The sequence below is a fragment of the Scyliorhinus torazame genome, chromosome 19 (assembly GCF_047496885.1).
Source record: "Scyliorhinus torazame isolate Kashiwa2021f chromosome 19, sScyTor2.1, whole genome shotgun sequence".
NCBI lineage: Eukaryota > Metazoa > Chordata > Chondrichthyes > Carcharhiniformes > Scyliorhinidae > Scyliorhinus > Scyliorhinus torazame.
The window spans coordinates 75,021,897-75,037,145 of NC_092725.1; the positions used below are offsets into that span (position 1 = coordinate 75,021,897).

Consider the following 15,249-nt stretch of genomic DNA (forward strand, 5'->3'; position numbering starts at 1 on the left):
GCCCAGTTAACCAAATCTACGCTCGCTACCAGCTCGCGACGAGACGGCAAGCTCCCGGAGAATCGATGGACGAGTTCTACGCCGCGCTGCTGATTTTGGGACGAGCCTGCAGCTGCCCGTCGGTGAACGCAAACTAACACACAGACATGTTAATGCGCGATGCTTTTGTGGCAGGTATGCAATCCTCCCAAATCCGCCAAAGACTTCTAGAAAAAGAGTTGCTAGGACTCTCAGAGGCACGGGCCCTAGCAGCCTCCCTAGACGTGGCCGCGCGTAATACCCGCGCCTACGGCCCCGACCGCGCGGCAACCCATTGGGCCCCGTACGTACCCGTCGCGGCAAACCCCCTACCCCCCCCACAGGCTTGCGCGGTCCAAACGCCGAGTCGCACCGGGGGCGCCCGCTATTATTTCTGCGGCCAGGCGAAACACCCCCGACAGCGCTGCCCGGCCCGCGCAGCTATCTGCAAAAGCTGCGGGAAAAAGGGCCATTATGCGGTTGTGTGCCGGTCCCGCGAGGTCGCCGCCGTCCCGGGAGCAGAGGGAGCCCTGCAAGCAGTTTACGCGCCCCAACCCCCCCAGCACACCATGTGCGACCCGCAGGCGCAGCCGCTCTGGGTCCCGACCACCGTGGTCCCGGGAGAACTGGGAGCCCTGCACGCCGCCTACGCCCCCAACCCCCCTCCCCGCAGCCCATGTATGACCCGCCGCCGGCGCTACCGCTTTGGGTCCTGCCCAACACTCTCCACGGAGAGGAGGGAGTTTTCCGCGTCCCTAACGCCACCCTAACCCCCACCGCGCGCCCCACGCCTGACCCGCCGGCGCCACCTACTTGGGCCCCGACCACCGCTGTCCCCGGTGAGGGAGCTCCGCGCGGTCCTCGCGCTCGCGGCCCCACGCCTGACCCGCCGGCGCCGCCGACCTGGGCCCCGACCACCGCTGCCCCGGTGAGGGAGCTCCGCGCGGTCCTAGCGCTCGCGGCCCCACACCGGACCCGCCGGCGCCGCCGAGTTGGGACCCGACCACCGCTGTCCCCGGTGAGGGAGATCCGCGCGGTCCTAGCGCTCGCGGTGAGGGAGCTCCGCGCGGTCCTAGCGCTCGCGGTCCTAGCGCTCCCCAGCCCCCCCAGCACACCATGTGCGACCCGCAGACGCCGCCATTTTGGGTCCCGGCCACCACGAGGGGAGGAGGGGCGCCGATGTGCGACCCGCAGACGCCGCCATTTTGGGTCCCGGCCACCACGAGGGGAGGAGGGGCGCCGCCATCTTGGACCGCCCCAGACCTGTACGACGCGTGGGGGCGGCCATTTTGTCCACCCCCGCCGCCATCTTGTGACCCCCCAGCCACGTGCGATGTATGGGGGTGGCCATTTTGTTCATCCCCGACTCCATCTTGGACGGCAACAACGGACCCCACTCCACTACTACAACCACGGCTCGCTTCGATTACGCTCGATCAAGCTCGGCCCCGGACACTCCAGACGACGACGACAATGGTACTAATAAGCGGCCACGAGACGCCATGCCTAGTCGACTCCGGGAGCACGGAAAGCTTTATACACCCCGACACGGTAAGACGCTGTTCCTTAACCACCTATCCCAGCGCACAAAAGATTTGCCTAGCTGCAGGATCCCACTCCGTACAGATCCAGGGATTCTGCATAGTTACCCTAACGGTGCAGGGGAGGGAGTTCAAAAACTACAAACTAAACCTTGCCTTCCCCAACTCTGTGCCCCCACCTTGCTGGGATTAGATTTCCAATGCAATCTACAGAACCTTACGTTCAAATTCGGCGGCCCCATACCCCCACTCACTATCTGCGGCCTCGCTACCCTCAAGGTGCAACCCCCGTCCTTGTTTGCGAACCTCACCCCGGATTGCAAACCCGTCGCCACTAGGAGCAGACGGTACAGCGCCCAGGACCGGACCTTCATTCGGTCCGAAGTCCAGCGGCTACTAAAGGAGGGCATAATCCAGGCCAGCAATAGTCCCTGGAGAGCGCAGGTGGTAGTAGTGAAGACAGGGGAGAAACAAAGGATGGTCATTGACTATAGCCAGACCATCAACAGGTACACACAACTAGACGCGTACCCTCTCCCCCGCATATCCGACATGGTCAATCGGATTGCCCAGTATAAAGTCTTCTCCACCGTGGACCTCAAGTCCGCCTACCATCAGCTCCCCATCCGCCCAGGTGACCGCAAGTACACAGCCTTCGAGGCAGACGGGCGATTATACCATTTCCTACGGGTCCCTTTTGGCGTCACAAACGGGGTCTCGGTTTTCCAACGGGAGATGGACCGAATGGTTGATCAACATGGGTTGCAGGCCACGTTCCCGTATCTCGACAATGTAACCATCTGCGGCCACGATCAGCAGGACCACGACGCCAACCTCCAAAAATTCCTCCAGACCGCCAAAGCCTTGAACCTCACGTACAACGAGGACAAGTGCGTTTTTAGCACCGACCGGCTAGCCATTCTGGGCTACGTAGTGCGCAATGGGATAATAGGCCCCGATCCCGAACGTATGCGTGCACTCATGGAATTTCCCCTCCCGCACTGCCCAAAAGCCCTGAAACGCTGCTTGGGGTTCTTTTCGTACTACGCCCAGTGGGTCCCCCAGTACGCAGACAAGGCCCGCCCCCTAATACAGACCACGACCTTCCCTCTGTCGACAGAGGCTTGCCAGGCCTTCAGCCGCATCAAAGCGGATATCGCAAAGGCCACGATGCGCGCCATCGACGAGTCCCTCCCCTTCCAGGTCGAGAGCGACGCCTCCGACGTAGCTCTAGCGGCCACCCTTAACCAAGCGGGCAGACCCGTGGCCTTTTTCTCCCGGACCCTCCACGCCTCAGAAATCCGCCACTCTTCAGTAGAAAAGGAAGCCCAAGCCATAGTGGAAGCTGTGCGACATTGGAGGCATTACCTGGCCGGCAGGAGATTCACTCTCCTCACGGACCAACGGTCGGTAGCCTTCATGTTCGATAATGCACAGCGGGGCAAAATCAAAAACGACAAGATCTTAAGGTGGAGGATCGAGCTCTCCACCTTCAACTATGAGATTTTGTATCGTCCCGGAAAGCTGAACGAGCCGTCCGATGCCCTATCCCGCGGCACATGTGCCAACGCACAAATTAACCGCCTCCAAACCCTCCACGAGGACCTCTGCCACCCGGGGGTCACTCGGTTTTACCACTTCATCAAGTCCCGCAATCTCCCATACTCTTTAGAGGAGGTCCGTACAGTCACAAGGGACTGCCACATCTGCGCGGAATGCAAGCCGCATTTTTTCAGGCCAGATGGAGCGCACCTGATTAAGGCTTCCCGCCCCTTTGAACGCCTCAGTCTCGATTTCAAAGGGCCCCTCCCCTCCACCGACCGCAACGCATATTTTCTTAATGTAGTGGACGAATACTCCCGCTTCCCTTTTGCCATTCCCTGTTCTGACATGACCGCGGCCACAGTCATTAGAACCCTGAACAGCATCTTCACACTGTTCGGTTACCCCGCATACGTCCACAGCGACAGGGGGTCCTCTTTCATGAGTGACGAGCTGCGCCAGTTCCTGCTCAGCAAGGGCATAGCCTCAAGCAGGACGACCAGCTACAACCCCCGGGGGAACGGGCAAGTAGAAAGGGAGAACGGCACGGTCTGGAAGGCCGTCCTACTGGCCCTACGGTCCAGGGACCTCCCAGTTTCACGGTGGCAGGAGGTCCTCCCGGATGCTCTCCATTCCATCCGGTCGTTATTATGTACGAGCACTAATCAAACGCCACATGAGCATCTCCTTGTCTTCCCTAGGAGGTCCTCCTCTGGAACGTCGATGCCGACCTGGCTGGCGGCCCCAGGACCCATCCTGCTCCGAAAGCATGTGCGGGCACATAAGGCGGACCCGTTGGTCGAAAGGGTTCACCTCCTCCACGCGAACCCCCAGTACGCCTACGTGGAGTACCCCGACGGCCGACAGGACACGGTCTCCCTGCGGGATCTGGCGCCCGCCGGCAACACGCACACCCCCCCGACACCATCAACCCAACCCCCCCCCTTCCTGCCACCGCCGCACCCCGCGACCGCCCCCTTCCCAGGAGGATCGGTCCCCCTCCCCTCAGCTCCGACCAAGAATCAAGCCCAAGCTGAAACCGTACGGCTCCTGGAGGCGACAACACTGGTACAAGCACCACCACCACCGCCGGGGCCGAGGCGATCGACACGGACGACCAGACCGCCCGACCGACTCGTGGCGTCAATGTAAAACAAATATGGACTGTTCACAAGAACATTTTGCTTTTCTTCCGATACCCTCTGTAAATAGTTGCAACAGGACAAAATTGTCCAATACTGTATTGCCATGTGAATGTTTTGTCCTCCCAGGACCAGCCCTGTAAACCCTTACCACCATACGAAGCATCACCCCGCCGGGTTCATTTTTGACAAGGGGTGAATGTGGTAGTATGTATTGGGGGTCATGTGGGACTGGAAGCCCTAATGTCATTGGCTGACAGATCCCGGGTCCTGGTTGGCCGTTGACCTCAAGCTCCGCCCTGAAGGCGGAGTATAAGAAGCCGGAGTCTTCCCCCGCAGGCCAGTTTACTATCGAGCTGCGGGAGAACAGACACGCTTAATAAAGCCTCATCTACTTCACTCTATTCGTCTCATGGAGTCTTTGTGCGCTACAGTGGGAGAATCGCGTGCGGGGGTCGGGGCGGCGTGGCGTGATTCGCGCGGCGCCCCGGCGATTCTCCCACGCAGAGTGGGGGGAGGAGAATAGCGCCCATAGTCTTTATGACAAGGGATGAAGAATGTGTGTTACGTTTGTAATGTTTAAATTAAAATGTGAAATAGACTGTCTTCCAAGTTCATTGCCGGGGTGCAATGAATACAGGTGACAACAAAAGTCAGAATGTACTTGATGCACTATGTTCGAAACCGCATACAAATGTAAATTGTGTGTTTGGTTTCTGACAGAAAACAACACCATGCATAAAGGTAGATACTTGAAAGCATTGTACAAAGATACAATGCCGCCCCGACCCCCGCACGCGATTCTCCCACCCCAGGAACCCAGCAGTGCGCGATTCGCACCGGTGGCTGCTCGAAGAACCGGTGAGCGGCAATTCTCCAGCCGGATGGGCCGAGCGGCCGCTACGACACGACCGGTTCCTGCCGGCGCCGTCCACCCCTGGTTGCTGCTGGCGGGAACTCTGCGGGAACGCTGGGGGGGGCAGCCTGTGGGGGAGGGGGAGGGGGACTCCTTCACCGGGGTGGCCTCCGATGGGGTCTGGTCCGCGATCGAGGCCCACTGATCGGCGGCCGGCCTATTCCTTTCCCCACCCCCACCCCCCTCCCCGGGCTTACCTCCATCCGCGCGCGGCCCCAGAACACCGGCCCCATGTTGGTGAGGGGCTGGTGTCATGTTGGTGAGGGGCCGGCGTGCGTAAGACGTTCCCCGCGCATGCGTAGGATGGCGCGGCCCAACTGCGCATGCGCGGGTTGGCGCGGCGCCCATTTGGTGCCGCGTAAGGACTCTGGAGCGGCGTGAACCATTCCAGCGCCGTGCTGGCCCCTATGGGGGCCAGAATGGGCCGTGTCTGGGCCCTGTTTGCGCCGTCGTGAAATGCAACGCCGTTCACAAAGGCGCGAACACTTGGCCTCAATATCAGAGAATCGCCCCCAATGACTATTTGTTAGCAAGTCTGGCGACAGATTTTTGCCAATTTTGCGAGCATAATAATAAAAATGTTTAGATTTTGTCATTTTATTGCATAGTGGGAAGCTTTCCCCATCAGTGAGCTCTCTGGAGTGGTTCTGATTCTGTTGTTTTATTCCAGCTCTGACCAGGACAAAGAGGAATGGATAAAGGTAAGAACTATACACATTGCAACTTGATATTTTGATGGTGATCTGAATCGGGAATGAAATAAGTTCTCAAATGTTACCTGTAGTGAGTATTTCCTTGTAAGCAAGATATTAATCGTTTTATTCAATAAAAATGTGACTTTGGAATTATGGGGCTGGATTCTCCGGTTTGTAACTTTTGGTATTACACAGTGGTATTTGTAAATAGTTTGTGATCTCTATAAATCTTTAGATTGCAAGGCCTAGAAATTTGGGGAAAAAACTAATCTTGCAGTGGAGGCCTCAAACAGTACACTTTGGTTATTTAGCCTCCAGTACCAACTGCTCGGTACAACCCAAGTGTCGAATTAACCTACTGAATCAATGGGAAGCTACATTTTTGGTTAGTTAATATACATGGCTTCTTCTGCATTTTACTGTACTGTATTTTTTTTAGCGTAAATGTTGTTCTTCGTATAGGCTCTAAAGGACACAATACAAGATTTCAATCAGAAGAATGAAACATTCAGATCTGCAATAGCCAAGGAAGGAGAGGACCAGAGTTTGGAAGTTTCGGTAAATTCCGCTACATTCAGTATTTCACTGAGCATATCATTTCAATTTTTAATGCTGAATTATATAAAATACACAACGAAGAACACATTTAACAAAGCTTTTATCTGTGGTGTTTTTCCCTTGGCTTCCATGGGTGGGATTCTCCGAACCCCGCCGTGTCAGAGAACCCCCAGTGGGGCGGCGAGAATCCCACTCCGACGCCAGCTCCGTATTTTCCGGCGCCGGTTTTTGGGCAGAGGCGGGGATCACGCCATGCCGGTCGGGGGCCGTTGGCAACGGGTCCCCCCCGGCAATTCTCCGGGCCCCGATGGGCCGAGCGGCCATCGGTTTCTGGCTAGTCCTACCGGCTTGAAGTGGACATGGTCCATAATGGCGGGACCTGGCTTGTCGGCTGTCTAGCGGAGTCCTCGGGGGGCGGGGGGGGGGGCACGGTGGGCTGGCCCACGTTCGGGGCCCACCGATCTGCGGGCGGGCTGTGCCGTGGGGGCACTCTTTCCCTCCGCACCAGCCTCTGTAGGGCACCGCCATGGCCGGCGCAGAGAAGAAACCCCCTGCTCATGCGCAGAAACACGCCAGCGAGGGACCGCATCGGCCCTTCGGCGCCAGTTGGCGCAGTGCCAAACCTCCGGCGCCGGCCTAGCCCCCGGAAGTGCGGAGGATTCCGCAACTTGCAGTTGGCCTGACGCCGCAGTGGTTCGCGCCGCTCTTGGCGCTGCCATCGGGCCATCGCACCATGTGCAGGAGAATTCTGCCCTTGATCACTGTGAAGCTTCAGATTTCTTGCACAAGTATTGCATCTCAATTTTCATTTTCTACTTTTAATGAGTACTCATATTTTGCATAGAGCCACCTGTTGCTTCTGTACAATAAGAATTTAATTCTGAAATAAGAATAATGCGATGGGGTAGGATTTACACGTACACTGAGAGATCACCGTGAAATTTATCCATACATTCCTGCCCTTTGAACTGAAATTAAACTGAGATTAATGTGACTCATGTCATGGATAAACTTTGCAGCACAAGAAGGGATCATTATCTTTTAAGGAGAACAGTATTTCATTCTCTTGAAAGATAATTTTCTCTGTCTAATATCTCTAGCCTGCTGTTTTGTTTGCCACATACGTTACTCAAATCTGTGCCTCTAATCCAAGGGGTTAACAAGTGACATTCAAAACCACTTTTATATCCATCTGGCCTAACATTTGACATAGACATGAGTGCTCCATTTTTACTATTTCCGTGGAAAACGGATGCCCCAACACACACTGCTTTAGGAGTTGGAAATATGGGGTGGGATTTACCAACCAACCCACCATTGGCCAGCGGTGGGCTCTTCATTGTCAACGAGGTTTCCTGTTAAATGCACCCCTTGTTGACTGGAAACCCACAGCGGGTGTGCACCATCGACAGGACCGGAAGATCCCGCCAGCATGAATGGTCGGAAAGTTCCAGCCATGAAATGTTATTTAAATCCAAGCCCCATTCACTCAGCTACATTATCAATAAAACAGACTTTATATTAAAAATGACTGAAACTTCATTTTTATGTCTTTACTGAATCTCAAGACAAATCTGCTGTTTGGGGGGAGACCGAAATGTTGATTTACCAGTTTGGTTTATAAACAAATGTTCATGCACTATCTGACTGGCACTACCGCATCTCCTTCAAGTGACCTTTTTCTGCTTTCTCTACCAATCCAAAGTCTGCAGAACTGGGAATGAGGGCACCAAAATGGATTCGTGACAATGAAGTTACTTTATGTATGAAATGTAAGGAGCCCTTCAATGCACTGACCAGGCGGAGACATCATTGCCGTGCTTGTGGATACGTAAGTGGAATGAATGTGTGAATCAAAGTGTTTTTAACTATTGGATGTATCAATACCCGCTAAAGTTGGAAAATGCACTGTTTCTATCAGGAGAGAATTCTTTGTCATTCAACCATCCTTCACCCAACATTCAAGCTGATCGAATCTTAATTTGCATTCATTTATCTTTGGCTCAACATCATATCGGTCAAAAGATCATTCCGACGGGATGCCCCATGTTCCACCCCTTTGGGTTAACACCAAAGTATAGGTAGACCATATGGCCCCTCAAGCCTGTTCTGCTGTTCAGTAAGACCAAGGCTGAGTGCCCTTATTATTGGGTTTTTGGGCAGTAAGTGAATAATCAATCTCAGCCTTGAACATACTCAATAACTGAGCATCCACCACCTTCTGGAGCAGCGAATTCTAAAGGTTAACAACCCTTTGAAGAAATTTCTCAACTCAGTCCTAAATGGCCTTATCCTGAGACTCTGAACCCTAGTTCCAGACTAGCCAGTGATAAATGCCTCTCAGCATCTAACCTCTCAAGTCCTCTCAGAATATATGGGTGCAAAATTGGTCTTAGAACCCCTGGAGCGGACACTACGTAGGCTGGAGATCCTCCAAGTTGGAAATGCATTACCTCCAACCACTTCAGGCCCAGCCCACAGAGTGGCCCATTCTGGGAAGAACATTCGTGCTGGAGTGCAGTGCCGACACCTAAACCTTCCCAATGTTCAGGTCATGTCACCACACAATTGATTTGTACACTTTACAAAGTTTGACAACACAGGCCGTGGACATATTTGCTTGTCACTTGCTAAGGAACATTCGTAGAGTAGCTGCAAGGGGAAGAAGGATCCAAAATTAACATTATTTAAAGTTTTGGGCACATAACTTGCAAATAAGTTTATTTAGGCTTGCTCATGCTATTGCAAAATTTCTGGCAGTATTCTGGGACATTTTTAGAGGTCTTGTGAGGAGTTTTAGGATTTGGCAGAGAATGTTGCTGCACCTTCACAAGGAGTTTAGAGGATTTGGTGGCCTGGTTACACACAGGCTGCAACAGGTATGGGGCTGTATCTCTGGGGTCTGTAACATGACAGGCAGAGGCTGCTGCGAGGGGAAGCTTTAAACAATTCCCGTCACGATTTTAGAGCAATACTCCTTCAGGCCTCTTGACAGTGACAGAAGTTGTCTGGCAGACCAATGCACCCAGCAACTCGGTGTCCATCACCACTCTTCCCCTGTGCTGTCTCATCAAAGCCCGCATCTTTGAGGTATAAGAGGTATAAGGCAGGAGCGTAACATCATCTCAATGTCCTCAGCAATGATGAGACACAAGTACTATGTTGCAGTCAGTCCCATGATGTCCCTGTAGGGCTCAGGAGTATAAATATTCTCATCCTCTATCAATTCAGCTCTGTTCCTGGTGGCTAGGGGTCAACTTATCCTTTAAGAGAGAGGGCGAAACATCAGTGATTGAGTTAAATTGTATTTGGATGATATGCTTACTACAGCAGAATAACTGGGGGTGGTTGGAAGTAATTTGGTGTGTCGCTGGCAACATCACACTGTCAGTGCAGACTCAAAGAACAAAGAAATGTACAGCACAGGAACAGGCCCTTCGGCCCTCCAAGCCCGTGCCGATCATGCTGCCCGACTAAACTACAATCTTCTACACTTCCTGGGTCCGTATCCCTCTATTCCCATCCTATTCATGTATTTGTCAAGATGCCCCTTAAATGTCACTATCGTCCCTGCTTCCACCACCTCCTCCGGTAGCGAGTTCCAGGCACCCACTACCCTCTGCGTAAAAAACTTGCCTCGTACATCTACTCTAAACCTTGCCCCTCTCACCTTAAACCTATGCCCCCTAGTAATTGACCCCTCTACCCCGGGGAAAAGCCTCTGACTATCCACTCTGTCTACGCCCCTCATAATTTTGTAGACCTCTATCAGGTCGCCCCTCAACCTCCTTCGTTCCAGTGAGAACAAACCGAGTTTATTCAACCGCTCCTCATAGCTAATGCCCTCCATACCAGGCAACATTCTGGTAAATCTCTTCTGCACCCTCTCTAAAGCCTCCACATCCTTCTGGTAGTGTGGCGACCAGAATTGAACACTATACTCCAAGTGTGGCCTAACTAAGGTTCTATACAGCTGCAACATGACTTGCCAATTCTTATACTCAATGCCCCGGCCAATGAAGGCAAGCATGCCTTTTGCCTTCTTGACTAACTTCTCCACCTGTGTTGCCCCTTTCAGTGACCTGTGGACCTGTACTCCTAGATCTCTTTGACTTTCAATACTCTTGAGGGTTCTACCATTCACTGTATATTCCCCACCTGCATTAGACCTTCCAAAATGCATTACCTCACATTTGTCCGGATTAAACTCCATCTGCCATCTCTCCGCCCAAGTCTCCAAACAATCTAAATCCTGCTGTATCCTCTGACAGTCCTCATCGCTATCCGCAATTCCACCAACCTTTGTGTCGTCTGCAAACACACTAATCAGACCAGTTACATTTTCCTCCAAATCATTTATATATACTACAAACAGCAAAAGTCCCAGCACTGATCCCTGTGGAACACCACTGGTCACAGCCCTCCAATTAGAAAAGCATCCTTCCATTGCTACTCTCTGCCTTCTATGACCTAGCCAGTTCTGTATCCACCTTGCCAGCTCACTCCTGATCCCGTGTGACTTCACCTTTTGTACCAGTCTACCATGAGGGACCTTGTCAAAGGCCTTACTGAAGTCCATATAGACAACATCCACTGCCCTACCTGCATCAATCATCTTAGTGACCTCCTCGAAAAACTCTATCAAGTTAGTGTGACACGACCTCCCCTTCACAAAACCATGCTGCCTCTCACTAATACGTTCATTTGCTTCCAAATGGGAGTAGATCCTGTCTCGAAGAATTCTCTCCAGTAATTTCCCTACCACTGAAGTAAGGCTCACCGGCCTGTAGTTCCCTGGATTATCCTTGCTACCCTTCTTAAACAGAGGAACAACATTGGCTATTCTCCAGTCCTCCGGGACATCACCTGAAGACAGTGAGGATCCAAAGATTTCTGTCAAGGCCTCAGCAATTTCCTCTCCAGCCTCCTTCAGTATTCTGGGGTAGATCCCATCAGGCCCTGGGGACTTATCTGCCTTAATATTTTTTAAGACACCCAACACCTCGTCTTTTTGGATCTCAATGTGACCCAGGCTATCTACACACCCTTCTCCAGACTCAACATCTACCAATTTCTTCTCTTTGGTGAATACTGATGCAAAGTATTCATTTAGTACCTCACCCATTTCCTCTGGCTCCACACATAGATTCCCTTGCCTATCCTTCAGTGGGCCAACCCTTTCCCTGGCTACCCTCTTGCTTTTTATGTACGTGTAAAAAGCCTTGGGATTTTCCTTAACCCTATTTGCCAATGACTTTTCGTGACCCCTTCTAGCCCTCCTGACTCCTTGCTTAAGTTCCTTCCTACTTTCCTTATATTCCACACAGGCTTCGTCTGTTCCCAGCCTTTTAGCCCTGACAAATGCCTCCTTTTTCTTTTTGACGAGGCCTACAATACCCCTCGTTATCCAAGGTTCCCGAAAATTGCCGTATTTATCCTTCTTCCTCACAGGAACATAAGACCATAAGATCATAAGACATAGGAGCGGAAGTAAGGCCATTCGGCCCATCGAGTCCACTCCACCATTCAATCATGGCTGATTTCAACTCCATTTACCCGCTCTCTCTCCATAGCCCTTATTTCCTCGAGAAATCAAGAATTTATCAACTTCTGTCTTAAAGACACTCAACGTCCCGGCCTCCACCGCCCTCTGTGGCAATGAATTCCACAGACCCACCACTCTCTGGCTGAAGAAATTTCTCCTCATCTCTGTTCTAAAGTGACTCCCCTTTATTCTAAGGCTGTGCCCCCGGTTCCTAGTCTCCCCTGCTAATGGAAACAACTTCCCTACGTCCACCCTATCTAAGCCATTCATTATCTTGTAAGTTTCTATTAGATCTCCCCTCAACCTCCTAAACTCCAATGAATATAATCCCAGGATCCTCAGACGTTCATCGTATGTTAGGCCTACCATTCCCGGGATCATCCGTGTGAATCTCCGCTGGACCCGCTCCAGTGCCAGTATGTCCTTCCTGAGGTGTGGGGCCCAAAATTGCCCACCGTATTCTAAATGGGGCCTAACTAATGCTTTATAAAGCTTCAGGAGTACATCCCTGCTTTTATATTCCAAGCCTCTTGAGATAAATGACAACATTGCATTTGCTTTCTTAATTACGGACTCAACCTGCAAGTTTACCTTTAGAGAATCCTGGACTAGGACTCCCAAGTCCCTTTGCACTTCAGCATTATGAATTTTGTCACCGTTTAGAAAATAGTCCATGCCTCTATTCTTTTTTCCAAAGTGCAAGACCTCCCACTTGCCCACATTGAATTTCATCAGCCATTTCTTGGACCATTCTCCTAAACTGTCTAAATCTTTCTGCAGCCTCCCCACCTCCTCCATACTACCTGCCCCTCCACCTATCTTTGTATCATCGGCAAACTTAGCCAGAATGCCCCCAGTCCCATCATCTAGATCGTTAATATATAAAGAGAACAGCTGTGGCCCCAACACTGAACCCTGCGGGACACCACTCGTCACCGGTTGCCATTCCGAAAAAGAACCTTTTATCCCAACTCTCTGCCTTCTGCCTGACAGCCAATCGTCAATCCATGTTAGTACCTTGCCTCGAATACCATGGGCCCTTATTTTACTCAGCAGTCTCCCGTGAGGCACCTTATCAAAGGCCTTTTGGAAGTCAAGATAGATAACATCCATTGGCTCTCCTTGGTCTAACCTATTTGTTATCTCTTCAAAGAACTCTCTAACAGGTTTGTCAGGCACGACAAACTTACTAAATCCATGCTGACTTGTCCTAATCCGACCTTGCACTGCCAAGAATTTAGAAATCTCATCCTTCACAATGGATTCTAGAATCTTGCCAACAACCGAGGTTAGGCTAATTAGCCTATAATTTTCCATCTTTTTCCTTGTTCCCTTCTTGAACATGGGGGTTACAACAGAGATTTTCCAATCCTCTGGGACTTTCCCTGACTCCAGTGACTTTTGAAAGATCATAACTAACGCCTCCACTATTTCTTCAGCTATCTCCTTTAGAACTCTAGGATGTAGCCCATCTGGGCCTGGAGATTTATCAATTTTTAGACCTCTTAGTTTCTCTAGCATTTTCTCCTTTGTGATGGCTACCATATTCAACTCTGCCCCCTGACTCTCCTGAATTGTTGGGATATTACTCATGTCTTCTACTGTGAAGACTGACGCAAAGTACTTATTTAGTTCCTCAGCTATTTCCTTGTCTCCCATCACCAGATTACCAGCGTCAATTTGGAGCGGCCCAATGTCTACTTTTGCCTCCCGTTTGTTTTTAATGTATTTAAAGAAACTTTTACTATCATTCCTAATGTTACTGGCTAGCCTACCTTCATATTTGATCCTCTCTTTCCTTATTTCTCTCTTTGTTATCCTCTGTTTGTTTTTGTAGTCTTCTCAATCTTCTGACTTCCCACTACTCTTTGCCACATTATAGGCTTTCTCTTTTGCTTTGATGCATTCCCTAACTTCCTTTGTCAGCCATGGCTGCCTAATCCCCCCCTCTGATAACCTTTCTTTTCTTTGGACATGCCGGTCCTGAATTCCTTTCAACTGACACTTTCAACTTGACAACTCCCAAAGGTAGGGGAGTCTAAAACTAGAGGGCATAGGTTTAAGGTGAGAGGGGAGAGATTCAGAAGGGCCCAAAGGGGCAATTTCTTCACTCAGAGGGTAGTGAGTGTCTGGAATGGGCTGCCAGAGGTAGTAGTAGAAGCGGGTACAATTGTGTCTTTCAAAAAGCATTTAGATGGTTACATGGGTAAGATGGGTATAGAGGGTTATGGGCCAAGTGCGGGCAACTGGGACTAGCTTAATGGTAAAAAACTGGGCGGCATGGACTGGTTGGGCCGAAGGGCCTGTTTCCATGCTGTAAACTTCTATGATTCTATGAAAGCCTCCCACATGTCAGATGTTGATTTGCCCTCAAACATCCGCCCCCAATCTATGTTTTTCAGTTCCCGCCTAATATTGTTATAATTAGCCGTCCCCCAATTTAGCACATTCATCCTAGGACCACTCTTATCCTTGTCCACCAGCACTTTAAAACTTACTGAATTGTGGTCACTGTTCCCGAAATGCTCCCCTACTGAAACATCTACCACCTGGCCGGGCTCATTCCCCAATACCAGGTCCAGTGCCGCCCCTTCCCTAGTTGGACTGTCTACATATTGTTTTAAGAAGCCCTCCTGGATGCTCCTTACAAACTCTGCCCCGTCTAAGCCCCTGGCACTAAGTGAGTCCCAGTCAATATTGGGGAAGTTGAGGTCTCCCATCACCACAACGCTGTTGTTTTTACTCTTTTCCAAAATCCGTCTACGTATCTGCTCCTCTATCTCCCGCTGGCTGTTGGGAGATCTGTAGTAAACCCCCAACATTGTGACTGCACCAATCTTATTCCTGATCTCTACCCATATAGCCTCACTGCCCTCTGAGGTGTCCTCCCGCAGTACAGCTGTGATATTCCGATGATGGGCCGAATGTTCCTCCTTCTGCACTGTAGGGATTCTATGAACTCTCCTTTAAGAGGGGCAGATTGCCTTTAAGAGAAGCACCATGGAAGATAAGGACTTGCTATGTGGTTCCTTGCTGAGAGTTCAGGCAGTTAACAGTGCCACAGTTGGACTTTTCAAATGCTACGATCAAGGAGCCAGCATTAAATTTTCATGCTGCCTGCCTCAAAGGCAACAAGCACAGGCAGGTCACACCAGAAAATGCCCCCCCCCCCCCCCCCCCCCCCCCCACTACCACCACTCGTTCTTCTGAACTCCATAGAATATAGATCCATTCAACCCCCTCACTCCTCCTTGGACAGCCCTCCTATCCTAGAAATCAGTCTGATGATCCC

The 15,249-nt window shown here is 51.3% G+C and overlaps 1 protein-coding gene across 6 annotated transcripts in view; it reads left to right on the plus strand.

Moving 5' to 3' along the window:
• Nucleotides 1–15,249, plus strand: part of LOC140396227 (FYVE, RhoGEF and PH domain-containing protein 4-like) — a 431,975-nt gene that overhangs the window by 390,946 nt on the left and 25,780 nt on the right. For all 6 annotated transcript variants that reach the window (XM_072484548.1, XM_072484550.1, XM_072484553.1 and 3 more), the window contains 3 exons: nt 5,830–5,860; nt 6,317–6,412; nt 8,118–8,243. In XM_072484548.1, the coding sequence (XP_072340649.1) occupies nt 5,830–5,860; nt 6,317–6,412; nt 8,118–8,243 (253 nt within the window). The remainder of the gene's footprint in view (nt 1–5,829; nt 5,861–6,316; nt 6,413–8,117; nt 8,244–15,249) is intronic.